Source organism: Microcaecilia unicolor, chromosome 2 (assembly GCF_901765095.1).
Source record: "Microcaecilia unicolor chromosome 2, aMicUni1.1, whole genome shotgun sequence".
Taxonomy (NCBI): Eukaryota; Metazoa; Chordata; class Amphibia; order Gymnophiona; family Siphonopidae; genus Microcaecilia; species Microcaecilia unicolor.
In genome coordinates this window covers 524,363,783-524,382,314 of record NC_044032.1, presented here as the reverse complement: position 1 = coordinate 524,382,314, position 18,532 = coordinate 524,363,783, and the positions used below count along the sequence as shown (strand labels likewise).

At 46.7% G+C, this 18,532-nt stretch overlaps 1 protein-coding gene across 2 annotated transcripts in view; it reads right to left on the bottom strand.

Annotated features, from left to right (window-relative positions):
- The window catches only part of TBC1D19 (TBC1 domain family member 19), a 321,596-nt gene that overhangs the window by 57,275 nt on the left and 245,789 nt on the right, over window positions 1–18,532 (bottom strand). For both annotated transcript variants that reach the window (XM_030192613.1, XM_030192614.1), the window contains exon 14: window positions 3,222–3,306. In XM_030192613.1, coding sequence (XP_030048473.1) covers window positions 3,222–3,306 — 85 coding nt within the window. The remainder of the gene's footprint in view (window positions 1–3,221; window positions 3,307–18,532) is intronic.

Below are 18,532 nucleotides of genomic sequence, written 5' to 3'. Positions count from 1 at the left end.
CACCCAAGCGTCTGAAGTTACTTTGGTCCACTCGCCCAGAAACGAGGACAGGCGTCCTCCAATCTGCACTGGGCCATGGACCAGGACCCCGTCATTGGGTACGAGACCCTGGGGGAGGACCGGAGGACGTACCTCCGGGACGGCGGTCTCTGCGAAAGGAATGCTGCTTGGGGGAGAAGTTCCTTTTGAAGGAAGAGGGGGCAGAGGAGCCCGACTTGCCCGGGCGGTACCAACGGGCTTCTTGAAACCGTCCTCTGGAGATACCAGGGCGAGCATTGGCTCGAGCCCTGACCTCTGGTAACCTCTTGCCCTTAGACGTGCCGAGATCGGTCACGATTTTGTCCAGCTCGACCCCAAAGAGCAGCTTGCCTTTAAAAGGCAACTTAGCCAGGCGGGACTTAGAGGCGTGGTCCGCAGACCAATGTTCCAGCCAAAGCCAGCGTCGCGCAGAGACTGTCTGAGCCATGCCTTTAGCCGAGGCTCTCAAGACATCATACAGTAAGTCTGCCAAATAAGCCAAGCCCGATTCCAGGGCCGGCCAGTCAGCCCTCAAGGAAGGATCCGAGGGGGAAGCCCGCTGCACCATCGTCAGGCATGCCCTGGCCACATAGGAGCCGCAAACTGAGGCCTGCAAACTTAAGGCAGCCGCCTCGAAGGACGACCTTAAAGCCGCTTCCAATCTTCTGTCTTGGGCGTCCTTTAGGGCCGTGCCACCTTCCACCGGCAACGCCGTCTTCTTAGTCACCGCAGTGATTAAAGAATCCACGGTAGGCCAAAGAAAGGCCTCACGTTCACTTTCAGGCAAAGGATAGAGGCGGGACATAGCCCTAGCCACTTTGAGGCTCGCTTCCGGGACATCCCATTGAGCCGAAATTAAGGTGTGCATGGCATCATGCACGTGGAAGGTTCTAGACGGGCGCTTCGTCCCCAGCATAATGGCAGAGCCAACAGGGGCTGAGGGAGAGACGTCCTCTGGCAAGGAAATCTTCAAAATGCTCATGGCCTGCAGTAACAGGTTGGGTAAATCCTCTGAGCAAAAGATCCGCGCTGCAGAGGGGTCATCCGCTCCATCCGAGCGGGAATCCGTCTCCTCCAAGGAATCCCCAAAGGACCGTTGGGAGAACTCAGATACGCTGCCCTCATCTACATCAGAGGAAACAGCGTCCTCTAAGGCCTGGGAATCCACCCGAGGGCGTTTACTTCCGGGGGCCTCAACCCCATTATCGGACAAGGGAGAAGGGGCAGCGTTTTGCATAAGGAAAGCCTGATGCAGCAGCAAAATAAACTCGGGGGAGAAACCCCCCAGACTGTGTATTTCAGCAGCCTGGGCCACAGCCCTAGACGCACCCTCAACCGGCGCTCGCAAGAGCGGAGGAGCAACATGCTGCGCATCCAAGATGGCGTCCGGCGCGACACTCCGCGAAGGAGACGCGCGGGAAGAACGGCGCTTAACTTTAGCCGCTTTTTTGCCGTCGCCCAAATCAAGGGCGGCCATGGCATGAACGTCTCCCAGCTCAAGGGCGGCCCAAGAAGAAGCCGTCCGAGCAGAGTGGCCGGCCAAGATGGCGGAGGCGAGCAGCGGTGGATGGGCGTTATTGGCGGGAAAAACCGCCGCGCCGGAGGAAGACCCGGGACACTGACCGGCCTCCAAACTGACACCCAACAAGGGCGAATCAGACTTTAAAACCCCCGCATCCCCGCTAGAAGCGCACACGCGGTCCGAGGAGCCATTCTTCGCGCCCTCGCCCTCCGACGCCATAGGCCACGTGGAGATCAATCGGGGAACCCCCTGCCCGCTATAAAAAGGTAAAAATTACCTGCTTCTCGCTCCGAGCTGTAACGACCTGGTGTCCCAGTGAGTAGCTGCAATAAACGTTTAAATAAACGTCGAAATAAACGCCCTTAAGGATGTCCAAAAATTATTATTATTTTTTTTTTTAACGGAGCCAGCGGGAGGGGGGAGAAAAGGAGGGACCTGGCGCCACCAGGTTTGCACTTGCCCAAGAAAAGCCCTCAACCCCAGGCACTCAACAAAACCTAAAAATTAGGCTTGGAGGCCTAGCCAGAGCTGCTGCTGTGTGTGACCACCACCTGCTGAGATAGAGAACATACTGAGGAGTTTCCGGCAGCACATGACCACATACAGGGAGGCAAAAGGATTGCTCTCTATCTCCACCTGCTGGTAGATGGACACAACCCACCAGTCTATGGATTGATCAGCATGATGATATGGAAAAGAGGTTTTAATGCTCCTGTATAAGTCGTTGGTGAGGCCCCACCTGGAGTATTGTGTTCAGTTTTGGAGGCCGTATCTTGCTAAGGATGTAAAAAGAATTGAAGCGGTGCAAAGAAAAGCTACGAGAATGGTATGGGATTTGCATTACAAGACGTATGAGGAGAGACTTGCTGATCTGAACATGTATACCCTGGAGGAAAGGGTGATACAGACGTTCAAATATTTGAAAGGTATTAATCCGCAAACGAACCTTTTCTGGAGATGGGAAGGCGGTAGAACTAGAGGACATGAAATAAATAAATAAATAAATATACTAGTTAAGACAGTTTGAAAAACTCTAAGCCAGATCCAGAGAAATATTCTGTCGTAGTTCACACCACAATAGAAAGGTCGCCAAATTTCAACATATGAAGCAATTTATTCAACAATTCTCTATCACCTATGTCATACTGACAAAATAGTGACATACTTCAAAACATTTTTTTTTCTACAAAAAAAGGTTAGATTTTCATTTTTATCATACAACTATTAGAACAAAACCTGATAGTCAGTGGCACTTATCTGGGTAGTGCTACCTGGATAACTGCTGATGACTGAGTCCCTTTCTGACTTTTCTGTGACATCTGTATAATGCTGCAGAAAATCTCTACAGACCACTCTGGTGCTATCCAGACAATGCCAGGATGATTTGTGCGGCAGAACCAGGAAACCACTGATATTCAGCGCTGGTACTGGATACCTAGCCCAATAACTCAGGATGGTTATCCAGGTAATAGTGCTAAATATCACGATTATCTGGGTAACTCCCAGCATTAGCATTTATATCCAATATTCTGTGCTGGCAGATATCTGGATGCTGGTGCCAAATATCCTGGTATAACTTAACTACAGTGGATTGCATTTACAACAAATGCTGACTGCAGTGGCAGAATATAGAGCCATTGGTAATAAAGACATTTTAATAATTATATTTTAATAACTTTACCTCGAATGTATGATTTTGGTGGAGAGGCACTATTGTAAGCAAAATGTTCCAGTACTGATGTGTCCCGGGAAAAGCAAAGTAATACCTGTGGAAAATGATTTGAAAATAGCAAATGAAAAGCTACTGAATATTTTAAAGACAAAACTGCCCTGTTCAGCTTTCTTAAAAATAAGCCGTGGAAAGTAAAAGGCAGATTTCACTCTCCCTCATGTCCCCACCTCCCCCAGGGTGGCAGTAAGTTCATGAAGAATAATTTATGAAGAACAAACAGCATGGTAAAGATGTTAGTCTCACTCTGCAGAAGAACACAAGGTGAAGAAAATTGTGTAGCAATGCAATTCAAACATAATACTTGTCATAATATTTAGAAAAGATAAACCCAATGGAAATCCATACCCAGTAACAAAACAAAAGCTAAAGCTGAAAGAAGATCATCAAAATAGTGGAATGTATTATTGACATTTATAGAATCTGACTGAGCAAACCTTTTAAATGATCACATTAAATAAAAGTGCAGTTGGCCCCACAGGAGGCATCTAATTATCGAGGATCAAAGTGATCATTAACTCCTTTCCATCCTGCCCATCAGATAAGCTACAGAATCAAATTATAGTAACTCATAACATGGCTGTTTGGACACCAAACCACTGTTGTGTTCATCAACCCAATCTACATACATGCCTATATTTCCCCCAAGTCAGCGCTGCTCTTGAATAAAGTTCTCACCACTATTTAAAGGAGGACTGCCACTAATAATTTAACAAATATTATTTTAAAATGAGCACAACTATCATAAAACTTGGAAAATTCATGCATTTAAATGTTAATGTCTTTTCAATATTTTCCTTTCATCCCCCTTCCCTTAAAAAATTTTTTTTTCAATATTCCACCTAGTTCAGACTGCATGCCCATGTAACAAGTACAAGAGAGCTGACCAAGAGGGCTGACGGGACGTCTCCGTGACTTATCACCAGTACTTCTTTGGCCTGCAGGAGTTACTCCATTAGGCACAGCCAATTTTCCTCTCTCATCTGTGGCAACATACTTAAGTTAAAAAATATATATGATTTACTACTAAAAAGTGGCGTAGCCAGACCTGACATTTTGGGTGGGCCCAGAGCTAATATGGGTGGGCACTATGGGCCTGATATTCAAAATTATTTAACCAGCCAGTAACAGCTCCTGGCCAGTTAAATAGCATTTTAGCACATAACCATGGATATTCAGCAGGAGATAACCTGTCGTCTCCTGCTGAATATCCACGTTTAGTGGCTAGCCACTAACTGGCATTATATCATGCAACATAGCTGGCTAGGCACGGGTATTCAGTGCCAAACCAAGTATGTTTAGCGGTTAAATTAGGCCGCATAAATAGCAGGCCTATCTTTAATCACTAAGCACTTAATGGGTTAGCACTGAATATTGACGTAACTAGTTAAGTTGCCACAGCCAAAAATGAAATTGGATATTATATGCCAGACACCGGAAATGGCTGGAATTGAATATCTGGGTATAACACTGAATATCAGGGGGTCTGTATATAGGTATGTTTCTTGGGATAGTACTAAATAATGCCTTAGAGTACACTTGATGACGGATTTCTAAATAAATAATCTGCCCAACAACTGTCCTGTATCAACATAAACCACATACATACTTAATGGAAACACTGACATTTTAAAATATAGTTACATTATCCCATAACTTAAACTTGACCAGTCTACTATAATGAAAATACCCTGCAAAATAATTATAGTAATGGCACATATTCTTCAAACTTTGCTTTATAGCAATGTTCATGTTGACAGCACACTGAAATTTGCATTTTGTGGCAGAACTGAAAAAAAGCCCAAATATAATTTATTTTAATAAAAAAAAAAAAAGAGAAGCAAGGGAAATATAAACTGCTCTTAACAGAATTTACTTTCATTTCAATATCAATTCATTTACACACGTTAATACATTTACATTTTTCACAAATGTTAACCTTTGTCTACACTTCAACAACATCAAAAACTGCATGAAGCAAAGCCCAGATTTCTCACTGATGAAATAAGCAAAATCACACTGTCAACATCAAGATTTTTTTCCCCACCTATTGTGGAATCTGTAGCATACAAAACGTTTCCTCTTACAGCTTTCCATAGGAAAAATATATTCAAATTCTGGGAGCACCTCAATAATAGCAACACAAAATTCCTTCACTGCCAGATACTTAGTGAAGTAACACTGAATCCTGCGAAGAAGCTTCTCAGAGCCTATGCTGCAAACCTTAACAACAATTCTGAACTCACAAATACCAATGACAGTATCCTTAAAAAGGATATTTTGTGAATATACACAACAGCGCCAGACAAGTCAGACTGATATAGATCCCGACACTAACCACATGCCAGCAGAATCTCTCAGTCACATGCAGAACACAGATCAACAGGTAATCAATTACAGAATAAAGGACCAAAAATTTGAAATTGTCCCTACCCCCCCATTGATCCCTGTAGCCTAACATCAGCCCTACCCTTCCCTACCCCCCATAGCCCGGCATCAGCCCTACCCTACCTATCCCCCCAATCTATTCCTGTAGCCCAAAATCAGCCTTACCCTTCCCTACTCCCCCATCCCTCCCTATAGCTCAGCATCAGCACTACCCTTCCCTTCCTTACTCCCCCATCCATATAACCCAGCATCAGCCCTAACCTTTCCTGCCCTACTCTATCCCCTACCCCATAATCTGGCATCAGCCCTGACCTATCCCCTACCCCATAGTTTGGCATCAACCCTGCTCTTCCCTATCCCCTCCCCCACTCAGAAGCACAGTAGCATTAAACACTTTTTTTTTTAACATCCTGGGTACTGTAGAGCCCATCTCCACCCAAAAACCCACCATGAATGAAATGCAAAACTCTATTTTTTAACCTGGGCAATGCAGACAGAGTCCACCCCCACTCAAAAGACCACCAGCATTACACAAAACAACTTTTACCTGGGTTTGAGCTTCCCTGCAGAGGTCTACCACCCCCGATGAGGCCCAAGATCACCTGGTGCAAAGTGCAGCCTGGAGAGGAGGCCCAAGATCACCAAGCTGATTCCTACAGTGTATCCGATTTTTCCAGCACTGCTCGACTCTCCGATTTTGCCCTTTGCAGCAGTTTTTCACCAGCCTGCATTGAGTCCTGGAACTCAATGCTGTGCTTAGCTATGACGGCATGGAAGGAGACTGGTTGACGCGGGGTCACTGGGCAGGCATCACCATCATCACATGAGCAGCATTGCAGAATTGACCGCAAGCTGAGGATGGCAGATCCTGAGGTACGCGGTGCCGCGGCCACGTCATCCGCCAGCCCGCCCCAATGCCTGACTCCCAATGCCGACGGACTCCCAGTAAAGATTGGAGGCGCTGCGGGAGAGCAGTTGCTGTGCTGCTTGTTTGCTGGACCGACTCCCAGAGGCTGCCTTGCACGTCTGCATGTGATGTGACTGATTGCAGCTGTGATTGGCGGTCACAAAAACTGGGTGGGCCTTAGCTGAGTTTGGGTGGGCCTGGGCCCACCCAGGCCCACCCGTAGCTACACCCCTGCTACTAAACGGCAATATTTTTGATGGATCTCATCATAGAAGGGATACAAAGACAGTGATTAGGCTGAGGTCACAAAATTAAACAAAATCAGAACCTGGAAAAGAATACTGGACACAAAAGGAATCCAATGACAAGACAGGAACAGTAGTGCAAGCTGACACACACCAGCACATTCCAATTTAGGGACAAGGCCTGTTCATGTCAGGGGTACCATTTCAGGACTGAGGGAAAATTTCATAGAAAAGAATCAGGACAAAAAGAAAAACATAGCAGGGTCACAGCAAGGGATTAAATAGCACAAAACAATGCTAGAGTGATGAAACCAAGCTCTGGCAAAGGGGCCAAGCAATATATCTATAAGGAACAAGATGGTCTCTGAGTAAAAGTGGTAACCATGAAGTGGAAAAGAGTGGTCAACTAGCCAGGCTATTTACCCTTGTACTCTCTCCACCACTGTTTCGTCTCTCTTCTCATTCACTATGTTATCCAAGTCTGTCAATGAGGCTGTCTCTTCCTATAAAACTATCCTCTCCTCTGCTCTGAACACTTTTGTTCTTCCCATTCTCCATTCTGTAAGGCGTATCAAACCCCAGTCTTGACTAACCTCAAGAATCTTCTACCTATGTTCCTGGGCCCGATCTGCTGAATGCCTTTGGCTAAAATTCCTGTGCCCATGCTGACTTCATACATTTCAAATTCTTGCTGACCTCCTTCCAGTCTGCTCTTTCACTTACCAAACAAGACTACTACCACCCATTTGACAAACTCTCTTGGCTACAACCCTCGCTGTCTCTTTGCTACACTGAACTCTCTCCTCAAAGTGCCTTCACCTCCAACCCCTCCCCCTTCTACTTTCTCCCCGAACAATGGCTGAGTACTTCCATGACAAGGTTCACAAGATTAACCTTGAGACATCCACCTCTCCTTCCCCCACTTCATTCTCTCAACTTAAAAATCTAAAGGTGGTCAAAGCCATGGGACCGGACGGGATCCACCCCAGGATATTGAGGGAGCTCAGAGAGGTTCTGGCGGGTCCTCTTAAAGATTTGTTTAATAAATCCTTGGACACGGGAGAGGTTCCGAGGGATTGGAGAACGGCGGAGGTGGTCCCACTCACAAAAGTGGTGATAGGGAAGAAGCTGGAAACTACAGGCTGGTAAGCCTCACTTCGATTATTGGAAAAGTAATGGAAGCGATGCTGAAGGAAAGGATATTGAATTTCCTGGAAGCAAATAAGTTGCAAGATCCGAAACAACATGGTTTTACCAAAGAGAAATCGTGCCAAACGAATCTAATTGAATTCTTTGACTGGGTGACCGGAGAATTAAATCAAGGACGTGCTATGGACGTAATCTACTTAGATTTCAGCAAAGCTTTTGACACAGTTCCCCATAGGAGGCTCTTGAATAAACTAGATGGGCTGAAGATAGAACCCGAAGTGGTGAACTGGATTAGGAACTGGTTGATGGGCAGACGCCAGAGGGTGGTGATAAATGGAGTTCGCTCGGAGGAGAGAAAGGTGAGTAGTGGAGTGCCTCAGGGATCGGTGCTGGGGCCGATTCTATTCAATATATTTGTGAGTGACATTGCCGAAGGGTTAGAAGGTAAAGTTTGCCTATTTGCGGATGATACTAAGATCTGTAACAGAGTTGACATCCCGGAGGGAGTGGAAAGCATGAAAAACGATCTGCGGAAGCTAGCAGAATGGTCTAACGTTTGGCAATTAAAATTCAATGCGAAGAAATGCAAAGTGATGCACTTAGGGAGTAGAAATGCACGGGAGACATATGTGTTAGGTGGTGAGAGTCTGATAGGTACGGACGGGGAGAGGGATCTTGGGGTGATAGTATCTGAGGACCTGAAGGCGACGAAACAGTGTGACAAGGCGGTGGCCGTAGCTAGAAGGTTGCTAGGCTGTATAGAGAGAGGTGTGACCAGCAGAAGAAAAGAGGTTTTAATACCCCTGTATAAGACGTTGGTGAGGCCCCACCTGGAGTATTGTGTTCAGTTTTGGAGGCCGTATCTTGTGAAGGATGTTTAAAAAATTGGAAGCGTTGCAAAGAAAAGCTACGAGAATGGTATGGGATTTGCGTTACAAGACGTATGAGGAGAGACTTGTTGACCTGAACATGTATACCCTAGAGGAAAGGAGAAACAGGAGTGATATGATACAGACGTTCAAATATTTGAAAGGTATTAATCTGCAAACGAACCTTTTCCAGAGAGGGGAAGGCGGTAGAACTAGAGGACATGAAATGAGACTGAAGGGGGGCAGACTCAAGAAAAATGTCAGGAAGTATTTTTTCACGGAGAGAGTGGTGGATGCTTGGAATGCCCTCCCGCGGGAGGTGGTGGAGAGGAAAACGGTAACGGAATTCAAACATGCGTGGGATAAACATAAAGGAATCCTGCTCAGAAGGAAGGGATCCCCAGAAGCTAAGCCGGTGGTGGGAGGCAGAGCTGGTGGTTGGGAGGTGGGGATAGTGCTGGGCAGACTTATACAGTCTGTGCCAGAGCCGGTGGTGTGAGGCGGGGCTGGTGGTTGGGAGGCTGGGATAGTGCTGGGCAGACTTATACAGTCTGTGCCCTGAAAAAGACAGGTACAAATCAAGGTAAGGTATACACAAAAAATGGCACATGTGAGTTTATCTTGTTGGGCAGACTGGGTGGGCCGTGCAGGTCTTTTTCTGCCGTCATCTACTATGTTACTATGTTAACTTTCCTTCAACGTCTGCCACTTTTTCTTCCTTTTCTGAAATCATAGAAGAGGAAACTGCTCATTTTCTTTCCACCTCCAAACTCACTACCTGTTCTTCAGATCCTATTCCCAACCATCTATTCTGAACTATTTCTCCTACTGTCATCCTTTCTATTTGTCATATCCTAGATCTTTCACTTTCCACTGCTACTGTTCCAGATGCCTTCAAACATGCTGTAGTTATACCACTCCTCAAAAAACATTCATTGAACTCTAGCTGCCCTTCTATTGCCCTATCTCCCTCCTCCCTTTCTTATCCAAGCTACTTGAACGTGTTGTTCACTGCCATTGTCTTGAGTTTCTTTCATCTCAAGCTATTCTTGATCCACTACAATCTGGATTTCACCCTCTACATTCAACTGAAATAGACCGGTGAGTCTGACGTCGGTGCCGGGGAAAATGGTAGAGGCTATTATCAAAAACAAAATTACAGAGCACATCCGAGGACATGGATTACTAAGTCCAAGTCAGCACGGCTTTTGTGTGGGGAAATCTTGCCTGACCAATTTACTTCAATTCTTTGAAGGAGTAAACAAACATGTGGACAAAGGGGAGCCGGTTGATATTGTGTATCTGGATTTTCAAAAGGCGTTTGACAAGGTACCTCATGAAAGGCTACAGAGGAAATTGGAGGGTCATGGGATAGGAGGAAATGTCCTATTGTGGATTAAAAACTGGTTGAAGGATAGGAAACAGAGAGTGGGGTTAAATGGGCTGTGAGAAGGGTAGTTAGTGGGATTCCTCAGGGGTCTGTGCTAGGACTGTTGCTTTTTAATACATTTATAAATGATTTAGAGATGGGAGTAATTAGCGAGGTAATTAGATTTGCTGATGACACAAAGTTATTCAAAGTCGTTAACTCACGACAGGATTGTGAAAAATTACAGAAGGACCTTACGAGACTGGGAGACTGGGCGGCTAAATGGCAGATGACATTTAATGTGAGCAAGTGCAAGGTGATGCATGTGGGAAAAAAGAACCCGAATTATAACTACGTCATGCAAGGTTCCACGTTAGGAGTTACGGACCAAGAAAGGGATCTGGGTGTCGTCGTCGATAATACACTGAAACCTTCTGCTCAGTGTGCTGCTGCAGCTAGGAAAGCGAATAGAATGTTGGATATTATTAGGAAAGGTATGGAAAATAGGTGTGAGGATGTTATAATGCCATTTTATCGCTCCATGGTGCGACCGCACCTTGAGTGTTGTGTTCAATTCTGGTCGCCACATCTCAAGAAAGTTATAGTAGAATTGGAAAAGGTGCAGAGAAGGGCGATGAAAATGATAGCGGGGATGGGACGACTTCCCTATGAAGAAAGACTAAGGAGGCTAGGGATTTTCAGCTTGGAGAAGAGACGGCTGAGGGGAGACACGATAGAGGTATATAAAATAATGAGTGGAATGGAACAGGTGGATGTGAAGCGTCTGTTCACGCTTTCCAAAAATACTAGGACTAGGGGGCATGCGATGAAACTACAGTGTAGTAAATTTAAAACAAATCGGATAAACATTTTCTTCACCCAACGCGTAATTAAACTCTGGAATTTGTTGCCGGAGAACGTGGTGAAGGCGGTTAGCTTAGCAGAGTTTAAAAAGGGGTTAAACGGTTTCCTAAAGGACAAGTCCATAAACCACTACTAAATGGACTTGGGGAAAAATCCACAATTCCAGGAATAACATGTATAGAATGTTTGTACGTTTGGGAAGCTTGCCAGGTGCCCTTGGCCTGGATTAGCCGCTGTCGTGGATAGGATGTTGGGCTCGATGGACCCTTGGTCTTTTCCCAGTGTGGCATTACTTATGTACTCCGATGACCTGTTCTTAGCCAGATCCAAACGCCTCTATTCTATCCTCATCCTTCTCAATCTCCTTGATATGCAGTCCTCACTTGGATTTCAGCACTCCGTTCTGTCTTGGTTTTCATCTTATTTCTCCCACCGCATTTTTAGTGTATGCTCTGGTGAACCATCTTCCACTTCTATCCCACTATCAGTCGGTGTTACTCAGGGCTCCGTCTTGGACCTCTTTTTTTCTCTATCTACACTAATTCCCTTGGTGCTCTGATCTCCTCCCATGATTTTTCAGTATCGTCTTCATGCTGATGACTCCCAGATCTATCTCTCCACACCAGACATTTCAACAGGAATCCAGGCCCAAGTCTCAGCATGCCTGTCTGACATTACTGCCTGGATGTCTCACCACCCTCTGTAACTCAACATGACCAAGACTGAGCTTCGTATCTTTCTGTCTAAATCCACCTGTCCTCTTCTCTCATTTTCTCCTTCTGTGGATAACACTCTCATCCTCCCTGTCTCATCAGCTCGTAATCTTGCGAGACATTTTTGACTCCTCTGTCTCTTTCTCTGCACAGATCCAACAGACTGCTAAAACCTATTGCTTCTTTCTCATCACCAAAATTCATCCTTTCCTTTCTGAGCACACACTACCAAAACCCTTATCTACACTTCCATCACCTCATGCTTAGATTACTACTACTACTACTACTACTACTATTTAGCATTTCTATAGCGCTACAAGGCGTACGCAGCGCTGCACAAACAGAGAAGACAGTCCCTGCTCAAAGAGCTTAAAATCTAATAGACAAAAAATAAAGTAAGCAAATCAAATCAATTAATGTGTACAGGAAGGAGAGGAGGGTAGGTGGAGGTGAGTGGTTACAAGTGGTTATGAGTCAAAAGCAATGTTAAAGAGATTACTGCAACTTGCTTCTCACAGGTCTCCCACTAGTCATCTCTCTCCCCTTGTTAGACTTGTGAGTTTTTGTACCAAGTAGAGCGCTGCTGAGCCCGGTACTCGGACCAGGTTCTGCTTGGCGGCTGGACAACCCCGGATTTCACCTGTGCTGACCGCCGTTCCCCAGAGGTTGAGCCCCTAGGTGCGGGTGGCTTGCAGGACTTACGAGACGGAGCTGCACGCGGGGTGGTGAATGTATCAGCCAGGCAGGCAGCAGGCAAGAGAGTGATCCAGGTACAGGCAAAGTCAATAGGTAGGCAGCAAGTAGAGCAGTAATCCAGGTACAGGCAATGTCAATAGGCAAACAACAGGCAAGAGAGTAATCCAGGTACAGGCAAAGTCAGTAGGCAGGCAGCGGGTCAAGAGAGTAATCCAAGTACAGGCAAAGTCAGTAGGCAGGCAGCAGGTCAAGAGAGTAATCCAGGTACAGGCAAAGTCAGTAGGCAGGCAGCAGGTCAAGAGAGTATTCTAGGTACAGGCAAAGTCAGCAACGAGAGACAAAGTAGAGAAGAAGCAAACTACTGAGCAAGCAACACCTACCAAAGTAGAAGCCGAAGCATAGAGCCCAGGAAGAGCTCAGCTGATAAAGTACTGGCGTCTGACATCAGCAGGGACCAGCAGGGAGAAGGAGCACAGCCATAGGACAAGAGCAGGGGAAGGAGGAACCGGAAGACCAATAGGAGAGAAGCAAGGGAAGCTAGGCAGAGAGAGAGAGAGAGAGAGAGCAGACACAGGTGCATGGAAGCAACGTAATTAAGGAGCCTAGAAGCCAGGCAGAGAGAGACAGCAGACCCAGGTGCATGAAAGCAAAGAAATCAAGGAGCCTGCAGCCAGAGAAGAACTACACACACATGGCTCAGGGCTATACCAGTCAAGTGTGTGTGTTGACAGGACCCCGCGCAGCCCAAGGACACCGCTTGCGTTGAGGTAGGGGACATGACACCCCTTTAATCTGTTCAAAATTCTGCTGCATGACATATTCCACCAGTGTCACTATGCTCACATTATCCCTCTCCTCAAGTCACTTCATGGCTCCATATCTGTTTCTGCATACAGTTCAAACTCCTCTTAAAGACTTACAAGTGCATTCACTCTGCAGCCCCTATGTATCCCTCCACTCCTCCTCAGGAACTCTATTTATTTGGTAAATCTCTCTTATCTGTACCCTTCTCCTCCACTGCCAGCTCCAGACTCTGTTCATTTATCTTGCTGCACCATATGCCTGGAATAGACTTCCTGAGTCAGTAAATCAACCTCTGTCTATGACCGTATTCAAATCTAGGCTAAAAACCCACCTTTTTGGGCCTGCTTTTAACTCCTATTCATGTGTTCAGTACCCATGTCTGTTTTAATCATTCCCACCAGGAGTAGCCTAGTGGTTAGTGCAGCAAACTTTGATCCTGGGAAACTGGGTTCAATTCCCACTGCAGCTACTTGTAACTGTGGGCAAGTCACTTAATCCTCCATTGCCCCAGGTACAAGTAAGTACCTGTATATACTATGTAAACCGCTTTGAATGCAGTTGCAAATTCTACCTTAAGGCAGTATATCAAGTCCCATTTCCCTTTCCCCTTAATCCTTTATTTGTCTGTGAGGGGGGTTTATATAACACTGCCTCAGACAGCCTGAGCCACCTTAACAACACTAGTCCTGCTCTGGGAGGAAGTGAGACAGGAAGGGTGGAGTTAGATCCAGGAAGTATAAAGGACAGGGCCAGACTGAGGTTAAGGAGGCCCAGGGAAGGAAGAATTAAAGTCCCACCATATGCCACTACAACTTACGTTTAATGATTGTGACGTGGCTGAGGTAAGCCACTTTTGTTTCCTGTTAGAGACTTGCAAGCCTTGCACCAAGTTCTGGCTGGAGCCTGACCCTAGAACTTGGAGAAGAACCGAGGACTTACAGGCTGTGTTTGGGGCGTGGCAACCCCACCAGCAAAAGAAGTGTGTTCTGGGCCAGAGGCCTGCTTAAGACTGTGCTTCTTGAACTACAGAGGCATTTTACCTTGTGTTCCTGGCCCTGTGATGTAACAGGCCTTATGATTCAATTAAAATAAGCACTTGCTTTTCATTTATATCCCTTTGTTCAGCTGTGTTATTTTAGAGGCCCACTCTCAACCCTCGCTTGGGGTATTATCACATGTGGTGTCAGGAGTTGGATTTGGAGCTTATCCTGCCCAAAGAAGCCAGATCCTTGACCTCTGGGGTTCTGGGCCTATCAACGACAATACTCCAGGATACTGGGCAAAAGGGATTAGACCTACCCTAACTGGGGGGGGGGGGGGGGGGTATATACCTAGTGCCAGACATGTAGGTTTTATTTTTGTTTACTGGTGTACTGTGCAGTTCTGGAAACTAGTGATAAAGCAAAAACATGGAAAGGCTACCCTAGGCCTTGGTAGAGGGCCAGCAACCACAGTAGTTAATGCTGGCACATCTTGAACAGCAGCAGCAGCTACAACAGCATCATCAGGTGCAGCAGCAAGTGTTGCAGAAGCTGGTAGAGCTATAACAGAGCTCTCAGGCCCAAGCTGGAATGGCTGCCCATGCACCCAGCCAGGAAGCGACCCCTCCGGTTTCAGTATTAAAGAAAATGGTGCCAGAAGACGACCCAGACTATTTTTTCACCAATTTTGAGAGAACTGCCCAACTTGCTGGTTGGCCAGATGCACCTTAGACTGTTTATCACGGGAATTTACTGACCAGTAACTGCCAGATGACGTTCTAAGATGACAATTCCGCTGGAACAGCCACCTATGCGGAAGTAAAGCTGCCATTTTTGAGAGGGCAGGCTGCACCCTTGAGGTCTACTGGCAGTGGTTTCAGAAGGAGTCCCTACAAGTTAAGGAAAACCCTGTGAGTTTCTTCTACAGACTCAAGGTTGCCTGGAGATGGCTGCAACCGGAAGGCAAGACAGGCCTGGATATCGCAAGAGTTGTCCTCCTGGAGCAGGTCCTTGAAGGATTACCCCCCCCCCCCCCCCCCCCACCTATGAAGCAGTGGGTAAAGTGGCACCGTAAACGGACCCCCGAGGATGCTTTAGAAGCAGCTAAAGCCTTCTACCAAGCACAACCAGAGCCAGAATGCTATAAAGAAAGAAGTGGGCTGGAAGACTTGTGAGGAAAAGAGGAAAAGCCCCGACCAGACAACCAGAGGGAACAGAAACACCCTCCAGCCTGGGATCTCCAAGGAAGGGGTTGGAGCGATGGAAGCCCTCGTCCCCATGGACATACCGTGCAACTCTACCCCGGTTGCGGGATCCATGCTCCCCCACCTGATTCAAGTGTGGGGGAACAGGTCATGTAGATTGAGCCTGTCCAGATATAGCTGAAGATTCCATGGATGTGAATCTGGTAGCCGCTCACGACTGCAATTTTGTGGAAGCTTCTCTCCAGGAACTAGAAATTGTGTACTACAAGTTGAGCTGGAAGGACACCCATACCGAGCACTAGTGGACTCCGGTAGTGTCAAGACCCTTGTCCGGAGAGAGATACTTAATCATCTGTAATTGAATTACGAGCAAACTGTGATCCTGGCATGTGTATGTGGTAACCAGAGACAGTATCAGACAGCTCAAGTGTCCTTTAAAACTGCTGTAGGGCAAGCTCATCTGGAAGTAGCAGTCTTGCCTTGGCTACCCTACCTGGTAGTTTTACGGCTGGGATTTCCCCAATTTCGGCACCATCTCTTCAGAGGCCCAAAGAAGGAGGAGGGGGTCTTTCCCTGAGATCGTCTCATTGGAGGACCCTGATATGTATATCGAAAATCCAAAGTTGCCCAAACCCCACCGCCAGTGGGGGTTAGAGAAATTGTGTTGCTCTCTGAATCTAGGAGCTGCAGTAGATGGAGATCCGGAGTCGGGGAAGATGGCGGGCCGGTCAACCCTGACTCTTTGGACAGTCTACCTGAGTGGAGTGGCAAGGGAGCTGTAGGAAATTTTAAAAGGGTACTATCACAGGATGAGTCCCTTAGAGCAGCCCGAGCTAGGGTTGTTTCAGGAGATGGGAATCCCATGGAGAACCAGGTCCCCTCTAAGGTAACAATCCCATATTTTGTAATAACGAATGACTTGTTGTATAGGGTGGCCAAGGGAACTCTGGAGGGGAAAGAAGTAGAGCAACTGTTAGTCCCTTAACCCTACCCTAGGCAGGCCATGCAATTAGGTCACAGTCACCTGTTAGGAGGTCATCTGAAGGAGAAGAACCGGGAGCGATCTTGGCCAGGTTTTGCTGCCTGGGTGTATTTAATCAAGCTGAGCTCTTTTGGTAGTCCTGCCCAACTTGCCAACTGAGTAATCCTGTGAGGGTTCCACTGGCCCCTCTTGTGTCCATGTCCCTTGTCAACACCCCATTCGAAAGAATAGCGATGGACTTTGTGGGACCCCTGGAATGCCCCACCCATGGTAGCATGTATATTCTGGTCATTTTGGATTATGTCAATCATTACCTAGAGGTAATACCTTGCGCAATATGAAAATCACCACAATAGTTAATATTCTGTGGGAAGTCTTCTCCTGGATGGGGATCCCGGCAGAAATATTGACTGACCATGTTAAGTTTCAGGTGACGTTGAGACATTCAGGCAGCGATATCAGATAGGCAGATTGGTAGGCTGATACATTGGTCTGGATGCTGGTTGAGATTTCAGGGGTAGAGAGGTAGATCTGGGAGTCATCAGCATAGAGATGGTATTGAAAGCTGTGGGATGATATCAGAGAGCCAAGGGAAGAAGTGTAGATGGAGAACAGGAGAGGACCGAGAACAGAACCCTGAGGTAGACCGATTGGTAGTGGGATAGAAGTGGAAGAGGATCCACCAGAGTGTACACTAAAGGTGCGAAGCGAGAGGTAGGAGGAGAACCAGGAAAGAACAGAGCCCTGGAATCCAAGTGAAGACAACGTATCAAGGAGTAAGCTGTGATCAACAGTGTCAAAAGCGGCGGCTAGATCGAGAAGGATGAGGATAGAATAGAGACCTTTGGATTTAGCCAGTAACAGGTTGTTGGAAACTTTTGTAAGTGCAGTTTCAGTTGAATGAAGTGGGCGAAAGCCAGATTGGAGTGGGTCAAGAACAGTTTGAGGTGAAAGAAAGTCAAGACAGCGGCGGTGAAAGGCATCTTCAAGTATCTTGGAGAAGAAGGGGAGGAGGGAGATGGGTCGACAGTTGGAAGGACAGGTAGGGTCAAGTGAAGGCTTCTTAAGGAGTGGTGTGACCACGGCATGTTTGAAGGCATCAGGAAAGGTCACAGAGGAAAATGAAAGATTGAGGATATGACAGATAAAAGGGGTGAGAGTAGGAGAGATGGTGTTAAGAAGGTGGGTAGGAATGGGATCAGAGGAACAGGTAGTTCGTTTTGAGGAGGAGAGAAGATGTGTTGTTTCCTCATCAGTGATTTCGGGAAAGGAGGAAAAGGACGGAGGGGTTGGGGAGTTAAGGGAACGGACAAGGGGAGGAAGAGGTGGGGGTGGCTTGGTTGAGAATTCGAGGTTTATCTTCTGAACCTTGTTGTGGAAGAAATCAGCAAGGGTCTGAGGAGATTGTGAGGGGGAGTAGGAGATGGAGGCACCTTGAGGAGAGAGTTCAGTGTGGCGAAGAGAAGTCGAGGGTTTGAGCCGAGAGAATTAGTCGGCTGGATGTAATAGTCCTGTTTGGCAAGCAAAAGAGCAGATTGGAAGGAGGTCAGCATGAACTTGAAGTGTATGAAGTCAGCAAGGACACGAGATTTCAGCCAGAGGTGTTCGGCAGAGCAGGCACAGGACCGTAGGTAGCAGAATTTAGAGGTCGGCCAAGGCTGGAGTTTGGTAAGCCTTATAGGACAGGGCATGAGAGGTGCAAGAGTGTCTAAAGCAGAGGATAGAATAGTATTGTAGGAAGAGACGGCTTCATTGACAGATTTGGACGGTGCAGTGGTGGAGAAGAGGTTCGAGACATTGGAGGATAGGGTAGTAGGGCCAATAGTCTGAAGATTCCTAGATAAATTGGTTAAGATTGGACGGGATTGGGCAGGAGGAAGTTGAGTGTGAAGGTTATTAGATGATGGTCAGAGAGGAAAATCTGAGGCAAAGGAACTGGAGGGAGAGCAGTTATAGGAGAAGATAAGATCGAGACAGTGACCATTTTGGTGAGTGGGGGAAGTGGAGCATAGTTGGAGATTGAAGGAGGATGTTAAGGCGAGGAACTGGGAAACGTAAGAGTTGGTGGGATCATTAGCGTGAATGTTAAAGT